The sequence below is a fragment of the Lepus europaeus genome, chromosome 5 (genome assembly GCF_033115175.1).
Source record: "Lepus europaeus isolate LE1 chromosome 5, mLepTim1.pri, whole genome shotgun sequence".
NCBI lineage: Eukaryota > Metazoa > Chordata > Mammalia > Lagomorpha > Leporidae > Lepus > Lepus europaeus.
The window spans coordinates 36,894,648-36,922,186 of record NC_084831.1 but is presented as its reverse complement, the minus strand read 5'-3'; the positions used below and the strand labels follow the sequence as shown (position 1 = coordinate 36,922,186).

Below are 27,539 nucleotides of genomic sequence, written 5' to 3'. Positions count from 1 at the left end.
CCAGCTCTTACATAAAATAGTAGTGAATCCTCAAAATGAGTGAATGCTATCCAGGTGTGTATATATCTGTGTGTGTCTGTGGTGAGAAGGTGTTCCAGGTAAAGGGACCAGCAATGTGTACAGATGTGCAAACAAGCAGGGGTCTGAGCTTTATGAGCAGGAGCGAAAGGCTTTATACGCTATGTCAAGGACTGTGGGATTTCTCCTAAGAGTAATTAAGCATCATTAAATAATTTTAATAGGGGAGTAGTTTCAGGTTAGCATTTCAGAAAGATTATCTTGGCTCTATTGTGGAAAATGAATTGGAATAAGGGCTAAATTTTTTTAAGATGCAAAAAGAAGAGTTAGAAAGCTAATAGAGTAAGCTGGGAAGGGATGTTGATGGTATTGCTAGTGGGAAGAATGAGCTAAGCACTATGCTGGAATTACTTTGTATATTTTATCTTTTAAAATTACTTCCTGCCTTTGATCAAATACTAAATTGTATTGGTTCTATCTCTGAGGTATTGCTTAGATAATAACCTCCTTTCCTTTCCTTTCTTTTTTTTTTTAAGATTTTTATTTATTTATTCGAGAGTCAGAGTTACACAGAGAGAGGAGAGGCAGAGTGAGAGAGAGAGAGAGAGAGAGAGAGAGAGGTCTTCCATCCAATGGCTCACTCCCCAATTGGCTGCAATGGCTGGAGCTGTGCCAATCCGAAGCCAGGAGCCAGGAGCTGCTTCCAGGTCTCCCACACAGGTGCAGGGGCCCAAGCACTTGGGCCATTTTCTACTGCTTTCCCAGGTGATAGCAGAGAGCTGGATAGGAAATGGAGCAGCCGGGTTTCGAACCAGCACCCATATGGGATGCCAGCACTGCAGGCCAGGGCGTTAACCCACTGCACCACAGCACCGGCCCTCTCCTTTCCTTTCTTGCTGCCATTGTATTATGTTTCTTTTTTTTTCAACTCCCTAACTAGGTAATTCCAGAAGTGTCCTAACTGTTCTCCAAGCCTCAACTCCTGGCCTTCCCATTCAGTTTTAGCATTATCATTAGAATGATATATTAATGTAACATATATGATATTATTCTCCTGTGTGATGAAAATTGTTAATTGATTTTATGTCATCTCCCCTAGACTATGATCTAGACTAGATTGTGAACTAAGAGTAGAGACTGGCTTCATTTACATTTGTCTTCACCTAGTAGATTTTCAGTGTTTGTACAGATATATGGGTAGAGGGAATAATGGGTCTTCCACAACACTGCTCTGCTAATTAGTTGGCAGCAAATGATCTCTGCTAGATGCTGCAGCACAACTGTCCTTCTTTGGTAAAGTAACCTAGCTCCAGAACAGTTGAGTAGTTTTCCAAAAAGGAATAATCATTCTTATAGTTGGCTTTTTATTTTTTAAGATTTATTTATTTATTTGAAAGGCAAAGTTACAGAGAGCCAGAGGCAGAGACAAAGAGAGAGAGAGAGAAAGGTCTTCCATCTGCTGGTTCACTCCCCAAATGGCTGCAATAGCCAGAGCTAGGCCGATCCTAAGCCAGGAGCCAGGAGCTAGGAGCTTTTTCTAGGTCTTCCACATGGGTGCAGGGACTCAAGCACTTGGACCATCTGCTGTCTTCCCAGGCACATTAGCAAGGAGCTGGATCAGAAGCGGAGCAGCTGGGACTCGAATGGGCACCCATATGGGATGCCAGCACAGCACGTGGCAGCTTTACCTGCCATGCCACAGTGCTGGACCTGGCATTTTCTTCAGACTCTCTCTGTGAGTGCCTTTGAACCAGTGTTCAGAAGTAAGATTGTTTGAAGTATTAGCATATTGATTATTTAGTGTTTTTAAAAATGTGCTATTATTTTGCCTTATTATTCTGAATGGTTATGATTTAGGGTGAAGCTACTAGTCTTGCTAACTAGAAATAGCAAGAATTGGGAATAGGACTCCTGGAGATAGTAAATATTACCTCAGGGAGAGGTAAATAGTGCACAGATATCCACCAAAATATTTTGTGTGGGCATGTTTGTGTGTGTCTGTTCCTAAGTTGGTACACAACAGAGAATATGTGAGAAGAACCTATACTCTTCAGCCTAAACAATTTTTTATTTGTCTTATACACAACAGAAATGTATTTTTCACGGTTCTAGATGCTGGGAAGTCCAAGATCAAGGCAGTGACAGATTTCTCTGATAGGGGCCCATTTTCTGGCTCATAGATAACTATCTTTTCACTATGTTCTTACACAGTGGAAGGGACTAAACTCCTGGGGTCTTTGTCTCTAGCCTTCTCTCTAACTCATGGCAAAACACATATACATTTTACCATGTTAATTATTTTAAATTTACATTCATAATGTTGTGCAACCATCACCACCACCTAGCTCCATAACTTTTTATCCTATAAAACTGAAACTCTATACCGATTAAATGAGATTTCCCTAGTCCCTTCTTCCCCCAAACCCTGGAAACTATTGTTCTACTTTCTGTGTCTATGATTTTGACTAAGTTCCCATATAAGTGCAATTGTACAATATTTGACCTTTTTGTGATTGTCTTATTTGACTTAGCATGGTGTCCTTTAAGTTTTTTTTATATTGTAGCAGATTACAGACTTTCAAGACTGAATAATAGAGGCCAACACTGTGTCTCAGTGGGTTAAAGCCATGGCCTGCAATGCCAGCATCCCATATGGCCACCAGTTTGAGTCCCAGCTACTCTACTTTTGAGCCAGTTCCCTGCTAATGCACCTGGGAAAGCAGCAGAGGATGGCCCAAGTGCTTAGATCCCTGCACCCATGTGGGAGACCTAGGTGAAGCTTCTGACTCCTGGCTTTGGCCTTTCTCAGTTCTATCTGTTGCAGCCATTTGGGGAGTAAACCAGTGGATGGAAGATTTCTGTCTTTCCTCTTTCTCTATAATTCTGCTTTTAAAATAAATAAATTAAAAAAAAAGACTGAGTAATATTCCATAATATGTATAACATATCTTTTGCTTATCCATTCATCTGTTGATAAACACTTGGGTTAGTTCCATATTTTAGCTATTGAGAATAATGCTGCTGTGAACATGACTGTATGAGAGCCCTTTGGGATCCTGCTTGTAGTTATTTTGGATATATACTCAGAAGTAGAATTGCTGGACCATACAGTAATTCTATTTTTAATTTTTCAAGGAACTGTCATACTGTTGTCTTATAGAGAGCTCTTTGTAAGCACACTAATCCCATTCAAGAAGGGCCATTGGGAGGTGCTTAGGTCTTGAGAGCCAAAGACCCCACCCACTAACACTCTTACACTGGGCATTAGGCTTCAAAATATGAATTTTGGGAGGACAAAAACATTTAGTCCATAACAACAACTCCCAACTATTCTTTAAGATCATCTTTAAAACCTTCCAAACTCCCCAGGCAGTTCCTCTCAATTTTTCATAGCCCTAGTGTCTACCTCTGCTGAAGGGTTACTGGTATCTTTTGCTTACCCATGTGTCTTTTGCTGAACTACTTTAAGGTATAAAGTTCATTTATCTTTGCATACCCACATTTACTATATGACTGGCTGTCTAAACACTATTGGATAGAGTGTTGATGTAAACAGAGATGTACTTAACTCTCACTGGAGGTGGCAGTAAGGGGAAGAGTATACATTAAATGTTTGTAGAAACTGTCCACTTATCTGTCTTTTGGTGGATTTTTTTTTTTTTTTGGATGTTGGTATAGGTTTGTTCCATTTTAGTAAGAAAGGTTTATTTACATAATTTACTTATTAAAGAGTACCTTCTAGGGAAAAAGTCTGTATCTTTAATGAAATCAAGCATCAAGTACAAATGAAATGGAAGAACATTTGTTATACTATTTAGACCATGAGGAGAGGAGGCAGGCTTTCATATAGATACATACATATATATAGTTGGTGTAGGTATTGAGGTTTCCTATAACGCATTTGGTTGACAGATACATGTTTCTGAACCTGAAAGTTTAAAATAGAAACAATAAAAATGTGAAAACTTCTCTACTGCTATTTAAATATATTGCCAATACCTTAGGTTGTTTTATAGAGGAGCCTAAGGGAGCCTCGTCTGGAAGAAAACAAAGCAGCTGTTAGTCCCGTTGGGGAAAGCTGACTGTGCTAGGGCAGTTGCTCTTGCTCCTGTTTCCTGCAGAGGGATTTGTTCAGAGGCCACACAGCTGGGTCCGCACTGGGAGTTGCTTATGAGGAAGTGAATGTTCCAACTAATGGGCACATAGAGTGTGTAGCAACTTAGAAACCTTCCTTGTTGGCAGGTCTCAAAACTTCCTTTCTTCATACATGCAAAAGTCTTGAGACATTGAGAAGTTGTGGTTTCTGAGGGCTCAGAGTTTTATCAGCCCCACAAATGCATTCACAAAATGCAAGCAAGAGAAGTGGGTTGTAAAACTAAACTCCATTTGGTTTCCTTCTTTGGTCCTGGCTTGTGCCTTTTCCCTCTTGTGTTGAAAAGCCAGACTCTGTTATCCAGTGTGATTCCTCATCCATCTCACCTTGTCCCTGTGCTGTCCACCCTCTGACTCTGTGGAAGGATTCCTCAGGCCTTCAGAGACACTGCTGAACAGAGTGAGCATGTGGGGGCAGGTGTTGTGGCGCAGCCTGCTGCTTGGGACACCTACATCCCATATTGGAGCCCTGGCTACTTCACTCTGATCCAGATTCTTGCTAATGCATCCCCGGGGGCAGCAAATGATGGGTCAAGTATTGGGCCCTTGCCACCCATGTGGGAAACCTAGATGGAGTTCTAGGCTCCTGGCTTCAGCCTGGCCCAGCCCTTGCTGTTGTATGCATTGGGGATTGAACCAATGGTAGGAAAAGCTCTTTCTCCCTCCCCCAACCCCCTGTTCTCTCTCTCTCTCTCTCTCTCTTTCTCCCCACCTTTCAAGTAGATGAAAAGTAAGCATTCAAAAAAATGAAAATGCTATAAAAAACTGTTTAAAGAAGGAAACATAATAAACTTTTTTCTCTGAACCCTGCACCAAGAGTCCTGGCCTGCAGAGTATACATATAATCTTTTCATCATTGTCTCTTTGCCTGGCACTCAGTTGGGAAACCTGAGTGGCTTATGAAGCCAAGCTTTACATGTCACAGTGTTGCTGTGCCAAATAAGTGGACCAGCACCTCTTTGACACCTTTTTTACTTTCAGAGCTAAAGAAATTTGCCTGCATGTTTAGATGTCAGCTTCATTGCCTCCATGTACCTTAGAGTTTGCAAGGTCACTTTCTTTTAAGCAAATGGACATGTTGGGTAGATTTCACCAGTGTAAAGAGAAGGCACTGTGCTCATGCTGTTGTAACATCTTATTTTGAAATTTCCAAAGATGGATTATCAAGCAGGATGAAGCAGATCGACAGGTTTCCTTTTTGAGAAGGTAGAAGGTGGATTTTTAATCATTCTGTCTGCCTTGCCAAACCTGATCTACTTTATCCAGGGATCTGAAGTGCTGTAGAGTGCTGCCCCCAACTGGTTCTTTTTGGTGCTTATATTACTACATCAGAAGTTCAGATCATCAGAGCATTTAGCTTTTTTCTAAGCACTTTCACATATTTTACTAGATTCTCATAATAACATTATAAATTAAGTGGATTACAGATTATCATCCCCCTTTATAAATGAGGAAACTGAAGAATATATAGCCATGTTAGTTGATTTTTCTAAAATTAAAATAGTAGATGGCAAAATTGGACTAGTAATCAGCTCTCTTGCCTCTTTTTTTTTTTTTTTTAAGATTTATTTATTTATTTGAAAGTCAGAGTTACACAGAGAGAGGAGAGGCAGAGAGACAGAGAGAGAGAGAAAGGTCTTCCATCCTATGGTTCACTCCCCAGTTGGCCACAACGGCCAAACTGCGCCAATCCGAAGCCAGGAGCCAGGAGCTTCTTCCAGGTCTCCCACATGGGTGCAGGGGTCCACTGACTTGGGCCATCTTGTACTGCTTTCCCAGGCCATAGCAGAGAGCTGGATCGGAAGTGGAGCAGCCGGGCCTCAAACCAGCACCTATATGGGATGCCAGCACTCCAGACCAGGGTGCTAACCCGCTGCGACACAGCACCAGCCCCTCTTTTTTTTTTTTTTTTTTTATGGAGTGGAGTCTTAAAAAAAAAAAGATTTATTCATTTATTTGAAAGGCAGAGTTACAGAGAGGCAGAGGCAGAGAGAGAGAGAGAAAGAGAGAGAGAGAGAGAGAGAGAGAGATCTTCCATCTGGTTCACTCCCCAGATGGCCACCACGACCAGAGCTATGCCCATCTGGAGCCAGGAGCTTCTTCCAGGTCTCCCATGTGGGTGCAGGTGCCCAAGGACCTGGGCCATCTTCTACTGCTTTCCCAGGCCATAGCAGAAGGCTGGATCAGAAGAGGAGCAGCCGGGTCTTGAACCAGCGCTCATATGGGATGCTGGCAGTGCAGGCAGCAACTTTACCCTCTACTGCCACAGAGCCGGCCCCCTCTCTTGCCTCTTAATTGTTAGTTTCCCTAGTCTTTTGTAAATCCTATATCGCCACAAAGACTAAGCATTAAGAAACAAATTTTAGGCTGAGAGGAATTTATTCCTTTTTCCCCATTGGAAGAAGGATTATAATACATCATGTAAGTTTTGAATTAATTCATTTTTTAAAGGTTTATTTATTTATTTGAAAGGCAGAGAGAGGTCTTCTATCCACTGGTTTACTCCCAAAATGGCTGCAATGGCTGAAGCTAGCTGATCCAAAACCAGGAGCCAGGAGCTTCTTCCTGGTATCACACATGGATGCAGGGGCCTGAGGACTTGGGCCATCTTTTGCTGCTTTTCCAGGCCATAGCAGAGAGCTGAATCAAAAGTGGAAGCAGCTGGAACTCGAACTGGTGCCCATTTGGGATGCTGGCACTGCAGGCAACATCTTTACCGGCTACGCCATAGCGCTGGCCTGAATGATTTAATTTTTGAGCTCCTGTTCTGTGTGAGGCTCTCTGAATCAAGAATGTGGTCTCTCATTCTCCAATACAATGTAATGGTAAAGAACATGGACTCTGTAGTCAGACTGCATTGTCTGCCTGTGTTTACCATTTCATAATTGGGTAGCCTTGAGCAAGTTGGTTAAGCTCTAAATGCCTCTGTAACCTGAGAGTAATGGCCCAGTTAGCTTCATAGGGCTAATTATTATGCAAATTATAAAACAGTGTGTGTATATATATATATATATATATATACACATACACACACATATATATGTATAACAGTGTATAAGTTATAAAACATGTATGTAGAAAGAGCCTGGCACAATGTAAGCATTAAATATATAACATAAATATTAGCTGCTAGGATGCATGTTGGCTGATACTAAGTCCCCATTTGGCATGCCTGCATCCCATCTTAGAAAACCTGGTTCAGGAGCCGGCGCCGCGGCTCAATAGGCTAATCCTCCGCCTTGCGGTGCCAGCACACCAGGTTCTAGTCCTGGTTGGGGCACCGGATTCTGTCCCGGTTGGGGCACCGGATTCTGTCCCAGTTGCCCCTCTTCCAGGCCAGCTCTCTGCTATGGCCCAGGAAGGCAGTGGAGGATGGCCCAAGTGCTTGGGCCCTGCACCCGCATGGGAGACCAGGAGAAGCACCTGGCTCCCGGCTTCGGATCAGCGCGATGTGCCGGCTGCAGCACGCCGGCCGCAGCGGCCATTGGAGGGTGAGCCAACAGCAAAAGGAAGACCTTTCTCTCTGTCTCTCTCTCTCACTGTCCACTCTGCCTGTCAAAATAATAATAATAATAATAATAATAATAATAATAATAAAAGAAAACCTGGTTCAGAATGCCTCCACTTGCTATCTAGCCTCCTGTTAATGCACACCATGGGAGGCACCAGATGATGGCTCAATTACTTGGGTTCCTGCCACCCACTAGAGGACACAGATGGAGTTCTGGGCTCTTGGCTTTGGTCTGGCTCAGCTATAGCTGTTGTAACATTTCAGGAGTAAACCAGCAAATGAAATTCTATCAAATAAAATGAAAATAAGTTTTTAAAAATTAGCTTCTATTATTTTCTATATATAAATATGCTTATTCACTGGAAAAAAAAAAAGCGAAGCCACTCTTCTTGGGTACAGAGGAATAAAGAGAAGTCAAATTTCTTGAAAGAGTGCATCTTCACATAATGCCTCCCCAGCCTTATTTTCTGCTCATTCCTCAGTTCACTTCAGTCTAAATCTGGTCTTAATCACTTTACTGAAACTACTTTGGTCATATGGTCATAGTTGCCAGTCACTTCCTAGTTGAAAAATTCAGTGATCCCTTTTCAGACTCCTTTTTTCTTTTCTTTCTTTCTTTTTTTTTTTTTTTTTGACAGGCAGAGTTAGACAGTGAGAGAGAGAGACAGAGAGAAAGGTTTTTTTTGTTTTGTTTTGTTTTTTTTCTTTTTTAAGATTTATTTTGTTATTTGAAAGGTAAGGTTACAGAGAGGCAGAGCCAGAGAAAGAGAAAGGTCTTCCATCCACTGGTTCACTCTCCAGATGGCCGCAATTACCAGAGCTGCTTAGATCCGAAGCCAGGAGCCAGGAGCTTCTTCCGGGTTTCCCATGTGGGTGTAGGGGCCCAAGGACTTGGGCCATCCTCTACTGCTTTCCCAGGCCATAGCAGAGAGCTGTATTGTAAGTGGACTAGCCGGGACTCGAACTGGCGCCCATATGGGATACTGTGCTGCAGACTAGGGTTGTAACCTGTTATACCACAGTGCTGGCCCCCAGACTCCTCTTACTTATCTGTAGCATTTGATACTATTATTCATTTTCTTTATGGGAATATTATTCTTCTTTAGCTTCTATGATGACATTCTTTTTTTTTTAAAGATGTATTTTTATTTATTTGAAAGACAGAGTTACAGAGAGAGGTAGAGGCAATGAGAGAGGTCTTCCATCTCTGGTTCACTCCCAAAATGGCTGCAATGGCTGGAGCTGATCCAAAGCTAGGAGCCAGGATTTCTGGGTGCAGGAGCCCAAGGACTTGGGCCATCTTCCACTGCTTCCCCAGGCCACAGCAGAGAGCTGGACAGGAAGTGGAGCAGCTGGGAATGGAATGAGCACCCATATGGGATGCCGGCACTGCATGCCAGGGCTTTAACCTGCTGCTCCACAGTGCCGGCCCCTATGATGACATTCTTACTTCATTCTTCTAATGCCCATTCCATTAAATTTTATTATTCCTTGGGATTCTGTTAATTCACCTTTTGTATCAACCCCTGGGCAATTTCATACATTCCCTGATGTCTGAGACTGACTGTGTCAGCTCAATTCGTTGCCTCCTAAATGTTAGTCTCTCTAAACTTTAAAATGACTCCTTGTAAGACATGTTTGCCTTGATTATCCCATAATCACTTTAAATTCAGTGTGTCCCAATGGAATGTACTATCTTTAACATTGCCTCTTTTTCTACAAACCTGTTTCTTTCACTATATTCTGAGTATTTAATGACATCCAGGGACCAGTAGCCCCGGATCATTCTAGAGCTTTTCATTGCGCTCATCTTCCAACTCGGTCAGTCATTAAGGTTTTTTGACGCTACCATATGAATGCATTTTGAATCGTGCCTTGTTTCAATGCCTCTACTATTGCCTTCACTCAGATGCCATTTTCACGCTAGGATTATTGCAATACTCTCCTAGCCTATTTCTGTTTCCTCCACTCTAATCCATTTATCATACCACTGCCAAAAATACTCTTCTCTTTACAAAGCAAATATGACTATGTTGCTCCCCTATTTAAAATACGTCATTTGATTTCTACAGGCAGGATAAAGTCCATAAATGTTAGCAAAAAATATTAGTCTCACTTCCTGATTCTCCTGTACATACAATGTGATCATATTGAGTAGATTCTCTGAATGCATTTAACCTGTTACTTTGTATATGCTATTCCCTCTGTGTGGCTGTCATACTTTACCACTCCTTGTTTGCTCTTCACAGCTTTCTTTGATGTGTCCAGACTGAGTTAGTAACTTTATCCTCAGTGTGGCACAGTGCTGCCATACCTGTACATTTCAGTCTTTACCACATGATATTGTTCCTGTATCTCTTGATAAATTATGATCTCGTCAAAAAAAGTATCTTCTGCAGCACCTACCATAGTGCTTGGATGCAGAATAAGCCCTCGGTAACTTAAAAAAAATTCATATACACTCTCTTCTAGGTGTTTACTCTCTAGTGGTTTTACCACCAGCCTCAACATTTCCGATAAATAGTAGCAGGGTTTTCCTTCTGTTTTTCAGTATATCAACTCCGGGAACCTGGAACAGTTGCTAGACAGTAACCTGCATTTGCCCTGGACTGTGAGGGTGAAACTAGCCTATGACATAGCAGTGGGTCTCAGCTACCTTCACCTCAAAGGCATTTTTCATCGGGATCTCACATCCAAGGTATGAAGGCTTTATTTTCACAACTCTTTGAGAGATATCACTCTCTTTACCAAGAAGGCTGCATTAAAAACCAATCATCGACAAGTTTAGAAATATGGGGATTTCTTGCAGATTTAACATTTAGTCACAGAGAACATAACTCATGAGTCTTTATAGCTAGTCCCTAGAAAACCTATAGCGTCTCAGAGCAGGTACCTTTCTGTGTTGAGCTAGGCAACATGTGTGTAACCTTCATGTTTGATTTCAGTCTCCTCAGTGTTTGTTGCAGTTGCAGATGGCGTGAAGGCAGTTAAGAGATTTGTCAAGACCAAGAGTTCAGTGAGTTTTTAGTTACTTGAGTGCAGGTCTTGAGGGCCATAATGTACTGACCCATTTTCTGTCTGTGTGATTGAGCTTCTGTCACCCTGCCAGTTCCCTTTTGGCATCAGCTGGTCTCTGTAGTATTCTCTTACTGTCCAAATTGCTGTGTGACCAGGTTAGAAAACAGTTGCTTTCAGAGGAAGTTGGCCATGCTACAAAGCAGACAGCTCAGGCCAATTGGCCTAGGACACTACTGTGACAAGGCTTATATAAATAGTACATTTGATCATTGATGAGAGAGCCATATGGCCATCTAACATATCTTATATGACTTCTGCCCAAGAGCTGAATTGAAATCTTATAGGGAAATGTACAGAGGTTTTGCATCTGCCCCCCAAAAGCTGTCATTTTATTCCCCACCCTCCACACATTTGCATGCATAACACACACTCCTACACCCTTTTGTCTTAGATGAAGGGGAGGAGAGCCAATTACAAGAAGTTAGCAAAGCTGGGCTGGCGTGGCATAGCAAGTTAAGCCGCAGTCTATGAAGCCAGCTTCCCATGGTGGAGCATGGGTTTGAGTCCCAGCTGTTCCACTTCTGATCCAGTTCCCTGCTAATGCACATGGAAAGGCATCTGAAGATGGTCCTAGTACTTGAACCTCTGCCATCCATGTGGGAGACTGGATAGAGTGGAGTTCCAGACTCCTGGTTTTGGGCTTACCCAGCCCTGACCAGTGTGACCATTTGGAGTTGAACCAACAGATGGAAGATTTCTGTCTTTCCTTCTTCTCTGTTAACTCTACCTTTCAAATAAATAAAATTAATTTTTTTTAAAGGAGTGAGCAGAGAGAAAGAAGTAGCTATATTCTCAGCATTGATAAGGTCTAAAGTAGTAAGTCCTTGGTTATCTCACACTGGAGTAATTCGAAAACTATAGTACTGCCCCTGGGGACCCTGCTATTAGCTTATAAACTAAAGGAAATAGCTCTGGGGAGGCGATTGTAGTCGCAAAGCCATTTGTAGTCAGCTACACTGTTCCTGAAGAACAAGACTGGCAAGTAGGAACTGGGAACAAGCTATGGTCTAGTTGTGATAAGCCCTGAAAGAATGGATCAGTTGGTCAATTGGGCCCTAGAGGGTGGTATCTTATCCTTTCATTAGCCATTTCTCCTCCCTCAGAATATTTTAGAAAATCAAGTCAATGAAAACTACTGGTTCCAGGCAAATGGGTGTGGTTATATCAACTTAGACACTGCCTTAAGCTGATATTCTCACTTCAGGCATCCAGTCAAAATCAAATCCTGGGCTTGATAAGCACAGAGGCCAAAACACTTGCTCAAGAGCTGAGACTTTGGATTACAGATCCAGTATTTTCCCTTCTGCACAGATTTTGGTGTCCTTAGAACCTTAGTGTTCCTAGTCCATACAAGAGATTCTGTCCTTGACCACCTAGCAGCGGTCTGTGCAGGCTTCTCAAATGAGAGCTAATAGGAGGGATTTGAAGTAATAGGAATGTGTTCCAGGTGGGTAAGCCAGGACAGAGAGAAGCAGATGCCTTTTTCCAAATGACCCTGAGCCTGAGGTAGAGTAAAAGGATCCCTACTTTCCTATCAGGATGCCTCCTGAAGGTAAAAGTGTTGTCTTTGTAGGAGTCACCTGTCAGTGCTTACTGGAATACTACTCTGAGTGAGTCTGTATGAGAAAGCTGTTCAATCTAATTTTGTAATTACTTCTAAGAAACAGCCTGAAATGGATTTGTGCAGTGGCAATGTGAAGAATTTACTTAGAAGGAAGTGGGATGTAGTGTGGTTTTAAAAATACTCAGATCATAAGCTCCATCAAGAAGCAACAATAACCACATTCAGGCGTCTACCAGTAGTTCCAGTAATAACTAGTATAACTATACATGAGTTTTGAATGTTCAGAATAGATGAGAGGGCCTGGCGCTGTGGCTCACTTGGTTAATCCTTTGCCTGCAGTGCCGGCATCCCATATGGGCTCCGGGTTCTAGTCCCGGTTGCTCCTCTAAAAGTCCAGCTCTCTGCTGTGGCCCAGGAGGGCAGCGGACGATGGCCCAAGTGCTTGGGCCACTGCACCCACATGGGAAACCAGGAAGAAGCACCTGGCTCCTGGCTTCGGATCAGCGCAGCACCATCTGTAGCAGCCACTTGGGGGGGGGTGAACCAACGGAAGGAAGACCTTTCTCTCTGTCTCATTCTCTGTATCTGTAACTCTACCTGTCAAATAAAGTAAAAAAACAGAATAGATGAGAGAGCACTACTACTACTCAGCATCTGAAAAGCACCACTGGGGGCCAGCACTGTGGTGTAGCGGGTAAAGCTGCCACCTGCGGTACTGGTATCCTATATGGGTGCCAGTTTGGGTCCCAGCTACTCCACTTCTGATCCTGTTCCCTGTTAATGAGCCTGGGAGAGTAGCAGAGGATGGCCCAAGTACTTGAGCCCTTGCACCCATGTGGGAGACCTGGAAGAAACTCCTGCTCCTGGCTTTGGATCAGCCCAGCTCTGGCCATTGTTGCCATTTGGGGAGTGACCCAGTGGATGGAAGATCTATTTCTGTCTTTGTCTCTCTGTCTCTCTCTCTGTCACTCTACCTTTCAAATAAAATAAATAAACCCTAAAAAGAAGAAAAAAAAAAAAGCAAAGCATTGTTGATCTTCTGTAGTAACCATGGAAGTGTGAGTACATACTGTGATCTGTCTAGTTGTTGGTTGTTGTTCTTGACCCCAGAGAAGCCACCTTGGTGATTCCACCAGAGTGAAAAGCCTAATTAGCTTTGGTCTTTTGTTTTTTTTGTGTGTGTGTGTGTTTTTTTTTTTCTTAAAGATTTATTTATTTATGTGAAAGGCAGAGTTACAAAGAGGCAGATGTAGAAAGGTCTTCCATCTGCTGGTTCACTCCCCAAATAGCTGCAATGGCTGGAGCTGAGCCAATCTGAAGCCAGAACTGGCACCTTTATGGGATGCTGGCACTGTAGGTGTTGGCTTTACCCGATACGTTGCAGCACCAACCCCTAGCTTTGGTCTTAGGCTGTACTACACAACTAGGAACAGCAAATGCCAATTTTATGAGTGAAGGGAGCATGAATTACAAAGTTGAGTGCTGGAGGGATATACAGAATGATTATTAGGGCTTCCTGGAGTTATTTTTTATCATGGGAATTCTCAATAGTTTCTGGGAGCCATTTATACTGTGCCATTTGAGGGAACATAAAAATAATTGGAACCCAATTTGTACCCTCCATGGCTCTTAGTCTTACTAAGGAGACAGATATTTGAATAGTTCGTTACACAAGAGCTAAGACAAAGGTAGGAGATCACAAGGTGGGACTGAGGGCAAGGGATGGGTTACAACACAGCAAAACAGATAATCTTCTGAGAGACTTGGACTGTAGCAGTCCATAAGGCATTTAATGGGGCAGTTCAGTCTCTGGTCTCCTTATGCTGTGAAAAGAACCTCTTGGGCACATGTTGTGGCTCAGTGGTTAAGATGCCCATATCTCATATCACATACCTGAGTTTGAGTCCCTGCTCTGTTGCTGATCTAGCTTCGTGCTAATACATACCCTGGGAGGCAGCAGATGATGGCTCAAATACTTGAGTCCCTGGTACCCATGTGGGAGACCCAGATAGAGTACTAGGCTCCCAGCTGTTGTGGCCTTTGGGGAGTGAACTGGTGATGGAATATATTTCTCTCTCTGCATCTGCCTGTCTGCCTATGTATGTATGTATGTATGTATGTATCTATCTATCTATCTATCTATCATCTCTGTCATTTCCTTTCAAATAAAATAAACACTTAAAAAAGTGCCTCTTTTCTCTCTGTCTCTCTCTCTCACTATCCACTCTGCCTGTCAAAAAAAAAAAAAAAAAAAAGTGCCTCTTACCTTCCTTGAGGTGAAGAACAACCTGACGATCCTATCTGGGTTTATGGAGAGAGTTTGTTGGGCATAAGAGAAAACAGGTGCTGATGGCACATTGAAAGTCTTTTTTGTTGTTACAGAAACAGCTTTAGCTTAGAATAACATCACCAAATAGACTTGCATTTCTCCACTCAGGTGGTTTTATTCAGTGTCAATACCGACTGTGTGATTGTTCCAGGACACCTGAGGACCTTCTCTCAGGGACAGTTCTGATGGATTTGTTTAGGTTTCCAGGAAATATACCCATGGCTACCCTTTTGAGTCTCTTCTCAGCTCAGTCACCCATGTTTGATGAATGTGTGTATTTGACACATGCTTTTGAAAGAAGCTCAGTTGCTTAGTCATCTAATAAAACTTTAACAAACTTTATGCAGTCTCTTTCTGTGTCCTTGTGTGAGTGTAGAGACACAGAGATAAATGGAATCATCCCCTGCCCTTGAAGAGGCAGGCATGCCTGTCACTGGGCTACAGTGTGATGTATAATGGGGGTGAGGACACAGAGGCGCTGAGGCATGGCAGCAGTGGTGCCTGGGGGCTTTGTGAGCCTTAAAGGGTCACCTCTCGCCTCAGGGAAGTCTGACTGGGCCTCTCTTATGTCTACTGCTTACTCTAGGGAAGGCTATCTCATTAAAAATCACATTCGTCTTCTTTGTAATAGATCTTGCATTCTACACAGCCTAAAAATTTGGCTCCTTCAGAATGCCGCACTAGTCTAAGCTTCATATTTTGTACTCTGTAGCCACAAAATCTATTCTGGAGCTACATCCAAGTGGAATGAGAAATGCCAATGTTATACTAGATGCCCTGGGATTAGCCAACATTGGAGATAGGGGAGAGGATCCCAAATGAAGGGTCTTATATTGCCTGTACAAACAATGCTGCCTTCTCCACAGGCTCTGGCCCCTGCTGCTTCCGTGAGGCTACATTGCTCATGCCATGGTCTAGCAATCTCCAGTGGGAAGTTTGTCAACCTGTTCCTCTACAGAAGCCAAAATAATGAAGCGAGATTCCTTAAGAATCAGGAGACTGAGTCTTTACCACTTACAGTACACTTTCCTCATCTTAAACCTAAGTTTCAGATCTGCCCACCTGACAATGTTGTTTGGAAGAACTGGTGGGATTATGTTTGTGCGGAATATCATAATTTCTAAGGAACCAGATGGATGGAAATAGGCAATCTTTCACTTACCCGAACGAACCCCAGTTCAGAGATAGGAAGTATTTTCAAGGTCATCCCCCTCTTAAGACATGCCTGCTTTCCTAAGACTTACAGACTAATTGGAGAAGTGACAGCAGATGCTGAGATAAGAGAAAGGAGAATGTACAGGATGCTTTGGGAAAAGATATTTAATGCAACTCTGGAGGTTGCAGAGAAGGCTTTTTGGAGAGATGATGCCTGAGCTGAATTTTGAAAATTGAATTTTACTTAATAAGCATATGGTGGGAAGGGGATAATATTCCACATTAGACCAAAGGAATGGTGTAAATGAAGCCAGAGAGGCATAAAAGTGTGATGTGCAGACTACAGTTAAAGTGGTAGGGGATAAGTTTGACAGAAGTCTGATAGTATCATATCATATCTAACTTGGATTTTATATAGAAGAAATGAAGGACCACTGTCAGCTTTTAACAAAATGACAGCTATTGCAGTTTTTAAAAGATTTATTCATTTATTTGAAAGGCAGAGTTACAGAGAGAGGTGGGGGTAGAGAAAGGGAGAAGGAGAGAAATCTTTCATCTGCTGATTCACTTCTCTTTGCCCTGGGCTAGGCCAAAGCAGAAGCCTGGAACTCCATCTGGATTTCCCATGTGGTTGGCAGAGGCCCAAGTACTTGAGCCATCTTCCACTGCCTTCCAGGCAAATTAGCAGGGAACTGGATCAGAAGTGGGGAAGTTGGGACTTGAACCGGTGCCCTTCAGGAGGAGTCTTAACCTGCTGTGCCATACACTGGTCCCTAAAATTTTTTTATCTATTTGTTTTTACTTTATTAGAAAGACAGAAAGAAACATTCCATCTACTGGTTCACTCCTCAAAATGCTGCAACACCTGGGGTAGGGCCGGGTGGAAGCCAGGAGCCTGGAATTCCATCCAGGTCTCCCTCATGGGTGGCAGGGACCCAGTACTTGAGCAATAATCTGCTGCCTTGCAGGATGTACATTACCAGGAAGCTGGATCGGAAGCATGGGAACTGGGACTCAAACCAAGCTCATGATATGGGATGTGGGCAACACTTAAGTGCTGTGCCAAACACCCATCCAAACAGCTTTTTAAAGTATAACTTGTGGGGCTGGTGCTGTGGTATAGTGGGTAAAGCCACACCAGCATCCCATATGGGCACTGGTTCAAGTCCTGGCTGCTCCACTTGTAATCCAGCTCCCTGCTAATGCACCTGGGAAAACAGCAGAAGATGGCCCAAGTCCTTGGTCTCCCTCTCACATGGGAGACCTGGAAGAAGCTCCTATTCCCTGGTTTTGGACTGGCCTAGCTCCAGCCATTTGGGGAGTGGACCAGTGGATAGAAGATTTCTCTCTCTGAACTCTCTGTTTCTGTCTCTCTCTCTTTCTCTCTCTGTGTCTCTCTTTCTCCTCTACCCTTGTAAGTCTTTTAAGTAAATAAATAACTTTAAAAATAATAGTAAAGTATAATTAAGTATAATTTGTATACTAACAAATTCACCCTTTTTATAAAATGGACTCACATTTATTTATTATTTTTTGTCTGCTTGAAAGGCAGAGTAATGTGGGGTGGGAGGGTGAGATCTTAAATCCACTGGTTCAATTCCCAAATGCCCACAACAACTAGGGCTAGACCAGGCTGAAACCAGTAGCTCGGAACTCTAGCTGGATCTCCATATAGACAGCAGGTGTCTAAGCACTTGACCATCATCTACTGCCTTCCAAGATGCCTTAGCAGAAAGCTGCACTGCACACAGAGTAGCTGGAACTTGAACTGGCACTCCTAGGCGGGGTGCAGTCCTCCCAAGTGGCAGCTTAACCTGCTGTGCTCCAATACCTAGCCCTACCCTTTTTTGCTGATTTAATTCTCAAGATATCCAGGAGGTAGCTTTTTAATTTTATTTTCAAAGATTTGTTTACTTATTTAAAAGGCAGAGTGATATAGGAAAAGATATCTCTCATCTACTGGTTCATTCCCAAAATGGCTGCAACAGGCAGGGTTGGTTCACGCCAAAGCCAGGAGCCTGGAACTCCATCCAGGTCTCCCATATGGATGGGCGAGACCCAAGTACTCGAGCCATCCTCCTTTGCCTTCCCAGACACACCAGCAGGGAACTGGATTGGAAGCAGAGCAGCTGGTACTCATAACCCATATGGGATTCTGGCGTTGCAGGTGGCACCTTAGCTCACTGCAAGACCATGCCAAGCCACACCCCTACCTTTTTAAGCATACATTTCAATGGTTTTAGTGTATTCAACCATTGCTACTACCTGATTTCAGAATGTTTTCATCACTCTAAAAAGAAACCCTATGTCCTATTTCCTTCTTCTTTCAGCCCTTGGCAATCACTAATATATATTCTTTTCTTTTTTTAAAAGATTTTATTTTATTTTATTTGAGAGTTACAGACAGTGAGAGGGAGAGACAGAAAAATCTTCGTTCCATTGGTTTACTCCCCAAATGGTCACAACGGCTGCAGCTGTACCGATCCGAAGCCAGGAGCCAGGAGTTTCTTCCGGGTCTCCCACTTGGGCGCAGGGGCCCAAGGACTTGGGTAACCTTCTGCTGCTTTCCCAGGCCATAGCAGAGAGCTGGACTGGAAGTGGAGCAGCCGGGACTAGAACCGGCGCCCATATGGGATGCTGGCGCCACAGGCAGAGGATTAACCTACTGTGCCATGGTGCCGGCCCCACTAATATATTTTCAATTTTCTATGGATTTGTACATTTCATATAAGTCAAATTATATAATTTGTGATTTTTGGCTTTTAAATAGAGGAGAAAACAAATTTGCATTTTAGGCAGATGATGCTGGCAGAAATGAGGAAGATGGATCACGGACACCAAGCCTGGAGACACAGAGACCACTGAGAAGAGTATTGCAACACTAAGGGAAGAAATGATCAGCTCCTGAACTAGGGCAATAGTAGTGAGGATGAAGAGAGGGGGGCTGATCTGGAAAGCCTCTGGAGGCTAGCATTGGTAAATAAGAGAAAAGGTCTAGGATGAATCTCAGGTTTCTAGCTAAGCAAACTGGATAGAAAGTAGCAATACCAGCTGGCATAAAAATATAGTTTTGGGCCGGCGCCGTGGCTCAATAGGCTAATCCTCCGCCTTGTGGCACTGGCACACCAGGTTCTAGTCCCCGTTGGGGCGCCGGATTCTATCCCGGTTGCCCCTCTTCCAGGCCAGCTCTCTGCTATGGCCCGGGAAGGCAGTGGAGGATGGCCCAAGTGATTGGGCCCTGCACCCGCATGGGAGACCAGGATAAGCACCTGGCTCCTGGCTTCGGATCAGCGTGATGCGCCGGCCGCGGCGACCATTGGAGGGTGAACCAACGGCAAAAAGGAAGACCTTTCTCTCTGTCTCTCTCTCTCTCACTATCCACTCTGCCTGTCAAATATATATATATATATATAGTTTTGGATTTTGAGGGAAAAATTACTTTTAATTTGCATTTATGGAATTCATTATGAGTGATCCAAGAGGAGACATCCAGAAAATAGACAAGCTGTACAATCTGAACCTTGAAGAAAACAATCAATACTGACAATTTACATTTGAGAATCACCAGCACAGTGATGGTAATTAGAAAAGAAATGTGTATTAGTTTCCACAGTAGAGTCTAAGAAGAGATTTAAGGCCAAGAGAGAAAGAACCCTGAGAGCATGATCCATAGGAGATGGGAAGAAGAGGCTGCAGAGTAGCCAAATACAAAGAAGGAAATCCCAAACTTCAGTGGCTTAGAGAGGGCAGGTCTGAAAAGGTAGCTTGCCTTAAGATACAACATTTTCTTAGGTGGAAAGGAGCAATGGGAGAATATTCCAATTTTAAGGGAACAGTATAAGCAAAGACTTGATGGCCTGTCCAGGCTTGTTAAGTCAAACTATTCTGTAAGAAGTTTGGATGAAAATGTGTGCCCAGGGGCACCAGGGATAGAGAGATGTGGGGGTAAGCCACTTGGATGGAACCACATGGAGTCATAGACTCTACTACTGGAGAGGAAGTTGATTGTGATCCTGTGGACAGTGCAAGTGTTCAGCTTGGGTACTTGTCCTATACTTCTATTACTGGCCAAGGTCAGGCCTGAAGTTTGGATACCTGCATGCTGGGGACGAAGGAAGGAAGGGAGGCCAGGTGCCTCATAGTCTTTTTCTCCTAGATTATAAATGCCAGGACAGGGTTTTTGTTTGCCTTTTTTTTACCCTGTTGAGGGATCACTGGCATTTAAACCATGCCTACCACTTAGAAAGCAAAGATAAACACTCATTTATATTTGGAGCCTGAAGGTAACCCTAGGGCAGCCACCTAAGATACAGGACTAATTCATCTCACATGACTGACAGCTCCAGGTCTGACCATTAGGGTCAGCCTAAGAATGGGGTTCACCAAGAAGCAGAGGACAAGGTACTGTGTGGTAGAAAGGGGTAGGTGATAACTATGGGTGGCGGATCCCCACTTCTAAGCTACATTCTTTTTTTCTTTTGGGGAAACCCTAGAACTGCTTGATAAAAAGAGATGAGAATGGTTACTCTGCAGTGGTGGCTGACTTTGGCCTGGCTGAGAAGATCCCTGATGTCAGGTGGGTAGCCCTAATGGGTGGTTGGGTCACTGAAGAGGGGGCTAAAACTAAGGGGAAACTTCTCCAGAGGCCAGGATGTGGTCACAGCTCAACCTGAACTCCCTAAATTGTCAGTCCTAGTTTGGACCCATCCTTAGAAGAGAGGAATTCCTAATGGTCAGATATGCCATTGTACCAGGCAGTGGCAAGCTCATTTTCCTTATCATCTCACTCCACAGCACGGGGAGTGAGAAGCTGGCTGTGGTGGGATCTCCTTTTTGGATGGCACCGGAGGTTCTGAGAGATGAGCCCTATAACGAAAAGGTAAGTTGGAGGCTCTCAAGGCCCAGTTCTGCTTAGAATCCACTCTTGGCACCTTTATGTTCAGGGTGAGAATCTACACTGTTCCTGCCAAGAGCAGGACTACCTGGCAGCTGCCTAGTGAATGGACTGGATGAAATAATAATAGGGCCTGGGCCTTGGCCGTTAGAATGGGGCAGCTACCCCATCCCTCCCCCTACTGAGAGGGAAACCGAGGTCTGACTACCCTACCAGGCGGACGTGTTCTCTTATGGTATCATCCTCTGCGAGATCATCGCCCGCATCCAGGCTGATCCGGACTATCTTCCCCGCACAGAGGTGAGCGGTAGGTGTAGGAATCATGACATTGGGATGGGGCTGGTTTGAGGTTATGGAACTGTTTCGTCCTTGGGGTGGAGTTTCCGGAACTCAGTCTGTGGCTACTTTTCAGGGGCAGCTCCCAGCCTCTTCTGAGCAGGCCAGGATGGGTGGGGGGATTAATGATCTGTCTGCCTACATCCCCTGTACCCTCCCCACCATACCCATCCACAGAATTTCGGGCTGGACTATGACGCTTTCCAGCATATGGTGGGAGACTGTCCCCCAGAATTCCTGCAGCTCACCTTCAACTGCTGTAACGTGAGTGTCTTTCTCCCCTGGTTTTTGTCGGGAGGTGGATGGACCCTTTTCACCTGGTTAGGACTGCAGGGAGAGGCTGCTAATTAGCCTTATGAGGGGCTTCATTTTCACTGGATGCATGACAATGCCTCCTTCAGGCCTAGCCAGGCTCTCCAGAGCTCTGGACCAAGGAAAGAAAAAACTGCTTTGTATTATCCAGTTATCATCCTGCCGGGTAGACCCATCACCCCTTGCCTTGGCTGTTGATGGAGCTCTGGTCAGGCTTTATTATTGGACTGTGGATCCAGCTGGCCCTGAGATATATGGAACAGGCTCTTGTCAGTTTCATTTTACAAAGCTCTGGGACTAGACTTACCCATTATGACCAAAAGATAGTTGGGCTTTGTAAAGGTGCCTACCAGAAACACATTAGCAACAGAACTCACAGAAGAATAGAATAAATCAATATGAGCATTCGCTTTTGGAAGGATCTGTGCCAAAGTACAGGATAAGACACATACATCAAGGGGAGGGTAATAAATGATAGTATCTTCCCTAATCAGTCTTGGGAATCACCCTTATGATCTGGGACCTTCAGAAAAGGTTTAACTGCATTATCTGAATCTTAAAGGGTGCCAGAACTATATTCAAATGCTATCCTTGGGTGGGAGAGGCAGGCAGGCTAATGGCTAGTGTGGATGCCTACAGATGGACCCCAAACTGCGCCCATCCTTTGTGGAGATTGGGAAGACCCTCGAGGAAATTCTGAGCCACTTACAGGAGGAAGAACCAGAGGACAGAAAGCTGCAGCCCACAGCCAAGGGTAAGAGTTGAGACTAGAGATCCCAATCTGACCCAAGAGGGGAAAAGCTGTGGGGCCTCCCTTTCTAGGGCTGTGATTGCAAGGTCTCGTCCAGAACCAAGGGGAAGGGTCAGGTGATGGAAAAAGTAACTGACCCTCTTAAGTTGTGACTTGGCATATTGCTTCCCTTTTGTTTCCTCATTAATGAACTGGGACATCTACTTATTTTACTTTCCTGAGTGAAAACACTTTGTGATAAAATGCTGCTTCTATTTGAGAGTAACTGACTTGATTCACTGTTCTACAGGACTCCTAGAGAAAGTACCTGGGGTAAAGCGACTAAGCTCACTGGATGATAAGATCCCTCACAAGTCACCACGCCCAAGCCCAAGACGTACTGTTTGGCTATCTCGAAGCCGTTCAGACATCTTCTCTCATAAACCCCCACATACAGTGAGCGTCTTGGACCCTTATTACCGGCCACAGCGAGATGGTGCTTCCCGCATCCCCAAAGTCAACCCCTTCAGTGCACGCCAGGACCTCAAGGGTGGCAAGATCAAGTTATTTGACCTGCCAAGCAAGTCTGTCATCTCCCTGGTATTTGACCTGGATGCACCAGGGCCTGGAACCATGCCCCTGGCTGACTGGCAGGAACCTTTCGCTCTACCAGCTCGTCGGTCATGTTCTTTGCCTGGTTCGCCTGAGTTCTTGCATCGAGAGGCCTGTCCATTTGTGGGCCGAGAAGAATCGCTATCTGATGGGCCCCCACCACGCCTCAGTAGTCTCAAGTACAGAGTAAGAGAGATCCCACCATTCCAGGCATCTGCTCTACCAGCTGCTCTGGCCCATGAAGCCATGGACTGCTCCGATCCCCAAGAAGAAAATGGTTTTGGGCCCAGGCCCCAAGGGACCAGACCATGCCATGGAGGTGCCTCTGAAGAGATGGAGGTAGAACAACGGCCAAGAGGCTTGGCTCCAGGACCCCTCCCTGTCTCAAGCATGGGCCTGAAAAGCCAGGGAGAGCAGGATGCATGAGGGGGCTTAGTCCCTGTCTCACCTTGGGGATGAACCTTCAGCTGAAGCTGTAGGGCCTCCTTGGTGCCCAGCCTCTACCCTTCCCCACAGCCCATAGAGCACCAGGCTAGGCTAAGCCAGACTCAACTACTGAACTCCCAAAACCCAAAGGCTGTGTAGGAAGGGAGGCAGCAGTGAGAGGTGTTCCTAGTTAGGGCCAACAGCTGATACCAAGCCTCTGAAATCCAGCAAGGAGCTCTGGTTCCCACCTGACCTTCCAGTATACTTCCCCACATAGGACCAGGACTCCTAATTCTAGGCTAAGCTGGCAGGCAGTTATTACCCCAGTTCATCCATCCGAGGTCTTGCTCCTCCTTGGGGCACATAAGCTACTGGATGGAACCTGGAACTAACCAGATGGCCATAAAGGCCATGACTGTTTCTCAGACTGAAGACTGGGGTGCTTCTTGCCAGTACGTCTAAGACACTTGAATAATTGCTGTTTGCACTTACTGCATGATCAGACCACATCACTACATTTCTATGCAATGGGAAGGCAAGACGGCATGGTGGTCATGGCTCTTAGCTAACCTATTCAAAGATCTTTTCCAGTTGATTAGTCTATTTCTGTATTTATAACGGAGTCTTAATGTTCTGCCTCATAAGACTTTCAACCTTTTGGTTGGGAGTGGGGCTGGTTATGTAGGCCCCAGGGCCTGCTCTATGTATTTGTCAATATGTGATACAGCCAGTTGGTTAAATGGTTTATACATAGACTGATTTTCTTCCCTTCCTGCTATGGCTGGAGCTTTGGGAACACTCTGTCTTCAGAGCTGCAATAAGAAATAACCAAAGAATGAAGTTGGTCAAATATTTTCATAACTTGTTTCTGTTGATTTTTTTGTAAAACTTTCCCAAGACATTTTCAGATTTAAAAAATAAATAAAGTTGGTGTTACAGGTGCTGGTCAGCTTTCTTACTTGTACCCTTGTGCTTCAGCCTCTGGGACAAAGAAGAAAGTCCAGAAGCAATGCAGTGTATGGCATTCACAGGCTAGAGGCACCAAACGCTTCTGTTTTACCTTCAGCTTCTCTTTCTAGGCTCTGAGTTAGGCAGAAGTCAGGTCAGCTGCTGCCCCAAGCCAGCTTCATCTTCAGGTTGTGGGCTTTGGAGGAACGGGAGAACTGGCTCTTGGCCACTGTGAGGGGTACAGCTTTGCCACTCAGATATACTTTGTTGTGACATTCAGGTAGCCAAGGTCCAGAGCTGCAGGGCTGGGGTCCCTGGCTCACACCCACATAGGCCATCACATAACCTGTCATGAAGGCATCGAAACCAGCCCGATGCAATCCATCTCCAGGCACTGGATTAGGACCAGCTTGATTCTCTGACACTTCCGAGGTAGGCACATCAGCTGTTTCAGGCCTTGATGCCTTTAGGTCCATCTCCAAGTCAGTTTTGTGGCCTTGCTCAGAGCCAGGCTGGCACCCAGTTTCATCCTCAGCCACTTTCTGCTCAATTTCCTCAGTCTTGAGGCTATCCCCACAGACCTGCTTCGTGGGAGGATCCTCTTCGGCTTCCCCAGAGGTCTGTGTTCCAGACAGGCTCAACAAAGCCCTCTTCCGCTTTTCCCTTCGTCGTCGCCGTCGCTGCTTGTCCTCCATCACAGCCTCATCAGTGTCAATGATATGGTCAATATCATGGGACCGAGGACACTGTGGTCCCAGGGGGCACCAGCCATAGGCCTAGAGATAAAAAAGAGGGAGGCTTAGGAAGGGAATCCATGCATCAGAACCTCCCTATCCCAGCCAAGTGCTCTCACCGAGAAGTTGTCACAGATGCTGGTTGGATGGGGTTGGTGGGTTGCAGGGGGCATGCAGCAACGGTAGTCAATATGGGCCCTCATGCTAGAAGGATAGTTGCAGAACTCCAGGGTAAGGTGTGGGCCACCAGCTGTCCGCTGCTTCCCATTTTCCCGCTCACTGCAACAGCACAACCATTAACATAAGCGCCACTAGAGCAGTTTTTGTTCTGTTCACTGCTGAATCCTCAGCACCTAAGACAACACCTGACACATGGCAGGCACTCAATAAATATCCTAAGTGGATGAAATAGGCTTGGACCAGGTCCCACCCCTTTCCCTCAACCACTCTCTCACCATTTCCGGAAGGCATATTCTAAGTAGGAGGCCATGAAGCGGGTATGAAACTCAGCAGCATATTTGGTGTCATAAATGCCTGCTGGGAACATCTCACACAGGTCAGCCGTGAAGGTTCCCAGGCTCTCGGGCAGGTGTGCGTAGAAATTCTGGTATAGGAATACCAAGTCTATAAGGCCATTGTGTAGTACCAGAGGTCGGCGGGCCCGAATTAGCTCCAGGAACAGTGTCCGTACTGACTGGCTCTGGCTCTCATCACCCTAGGTGGGAGAAAAGAGGTCATAGGGAAGGATAGATTTCCCTACCTGGAAAACTCTCCCTCTCTACCTAATCCAGGGCTACCAACCTTTGTTATCAGTCATCTTTCCCTAGCCCTGAAACTAGTGATTCCCCATATTCCCTAAGAAGCAGATTCTCCCCAGGCATCTAGCCTAGCATCTGAAGAAGAGAAGTCACAGAAGACATAGACTCAAGGCTACAGAAGCTGCAGGCCTACCTTGTCATTTCCTTTATGGTAGGGGATGCCTTGGGCATACTGCCGGTTGAAGTTAAAGCCATGCTGTACCAGGAACTGCACAGACTTTGGTTCTATGACATATTCTTCCATGCACAGCAGGGTGAGATTGAACACTTGGGCCAAATAGGTGTGTTTACCCTAGAAGAAAAAGAGGGTCTACTATATCAAAATTTGGGAGGAAAAAACATTACACTCAATGTTCCTCAGGATCTGACTCCCTCCTCCCCTTAGCCATAGACCTGAGAGGGGGTGTGCCATTAGCCCATACCTTTTCTGGCTGCTGCTTAAAGCAGGCGAGGCCCAGGGAGAGGATAGAACGGGTTCTGGCAGCATGACACACGGCCTTGTAACGTTCCTCGATGCACCTTAGGTTGGGTTTGGGGGTGGCTATGGCTAGGAGGTAGCTTCATGAAGGACCCAAACTACCCAGGACTGTGACAGTACCCCCTTCCCCCACCCAACTCCAGGGTTGAGGTCTGCCCTTCTTGCCAGGGTTGGGACTAAAAAGAACAGGGATTATACTTACTGGTTCAGCAAACTCTTTCTGTCCCCAAGTCCACTCAGTTCCTATGCGTGCATAAAGGGAGGGTTGTGACAGGTCCCTAACACCAACCCATTCAGAACCACCCACTCCCCTATTTCCCAATTCTCACTGTGTCCACAGCCACAAAGCTAGATGTCTTAATGGCCAGCAGGAGGGATGGCCACATCTCCTTGAAGTTGTCACTTTGCACATCCAACACAGGAACCTGGACTACCAGCTCCTCTCCTGATTTTGTGCTGTTGCTAACACAACCTAGGGGGGAGAGTGATGAATATTTATGCTCTGGCAAAGGCCTATGGGAACAGATACCAAGCAAGGCCATGGGGTGGGGAAAAAGAGCAGTTTCCAATGGTGGTTTTTCTCCAGGGTCTTTGTATCCCTCTTGTTCCATACACAGGCCTTCCAGTGGTCGGTGCCCTGAATTTGAACAGAGGAAGCCTGAGTCTGCCAGGGGATTAATGTGACACTTTGGGGACATTTCTTCCCTTCAGTGTCACAATCATCAAGGGGGAGGTTGGACTACACGACCTTTGCGGTTCCTTTTCCCATACTCTGTGGGAAGTTTGTGCAGAGCTCTCTAATATCGCACAAGGCTGCACACTATTGTTCTCACAATGCCCCCAAAGCCACAAACAACAGCTCCCAATATTCCCCATGGCCTGATAACACCCCACTTCCTCCGGACCACAACGCCCAGCGTGCCCCACTCGCCGAATCACAACTATCAACAGCTCTGAGCTCCAGACTACATCTCCCGGCACGCCCCACCACCGCTGACTACCTCCCAACACGCCAGGATAGTGCCGCCGAGCCGCGGTGCACACTGGGACTTGTAGTCTTCCCGTGGCTGGCTCGGGCAAGAGCTAGTGCTCTTGAAGCCTGAAGTCTGTCTCCAGAACTAAGAGCAGGAGGCCTTCCCCGTCCCGGCGCGCATAGGCGTTTAAAGCGGCCCCCGGGAAGCCGCTCACCGTCAGAGGCCGCTGGAGCTGAAGCTGCGCCATCGTGATTGCTGGCGGCCATGACGCCGCGCTTCCCTCGCTGGAGTTGTAGGAGGGTTCGCGGGACTTCCGCTTCGTCTCCTGGCGCGACTCGGGCTGTCGGCTATGGGGCGGGGTCTCGCACTCTGGGTTCTCAATGGGTCGGACTTCCGTTCAGACCTCCCGGGTCTGGCGTGGGGGCGTGGGCCTGGCGCGCGCTGAGAGCCTATTGGCTGGTCCGGCCGGC

The 27,539-nt window shown here is 45.4% G+C and overlaps 2 protein-coding genes across 3 annotated transcripts in view; one reads left to right on the top strand and one right to left on the bottom strand.

The window, feature by feature from the left end:
• Positions 1-23,894, top strand: part of TESK2 (testis associated actin remodelling kinase 2) — a 158,541-nt gene extending 134,647 nt beyond the window's left edge. Inside the window, exons 5-11 of one of the 2 annotated variants that reach the window (XM_062191184.1) lie at positions 10,233-10,379; positions 20,301-20,383; positions 20,602-20,686; positions 20,918-21,001; positions 21,215-21,301; positions 21,989-22,103; positions 22,390-23,894. In XM_062191184.1, coding sequence (XP_062047168.1) covers positions 10,233-10,379; positions 20,301-20,383; positions 20,602-20,686; positions 20,918-21,001; positions 21,215-21,301; positions 21,989-22,103; positions 22,390-23,117 — 1,329 coding nt within the window. In that variant the 3' untranslated portion in view covers positions 23,118-23,894. The remainder of the gene's footprint in view (positions 1-10,232; positions 10,380-20,300; positions 20,384-20,601; positions 20,687-20,917; positions 21,002-21,214; positions 21,302-21,988; positions 22,104-22,389) is intronic. The other variant, XM_062191185.1, reaches the window with a different exon arrangement.
• A 68-nt stretch (positions 23,895-23,962) lies between these two features.
• TOE1 (target of EGR1, exonuclease) lies at positions 23,963-27,422 on the bottom strand. Its single transcript, XM_062191186.1, has 8 exons — positions 27,284-27,422; positions 26,425-26,567; positions 26,298-26,338; positions 26,040-26,136; positions 25,751-25,909; positions 25,255-25,514; positions 24,919-25,078; positions 23,963-24,841 (listed from the first exon to the last, which is right to left on the bottom strand). The coding sequence occupies exons 1-8, from the start codon at positions 27,333-27,335 to the stop codon at positions 24,221-24,223; spliced, it is 1,533 nt and encodes a 510-aa protein (XP_062047170.1). The 5' UTR covers positions 27,336-27,422; the 3' UTR covers positions 23,963-24,220.
• Positions 27,423-27,539: the final 117 nt, after the last annotated feature.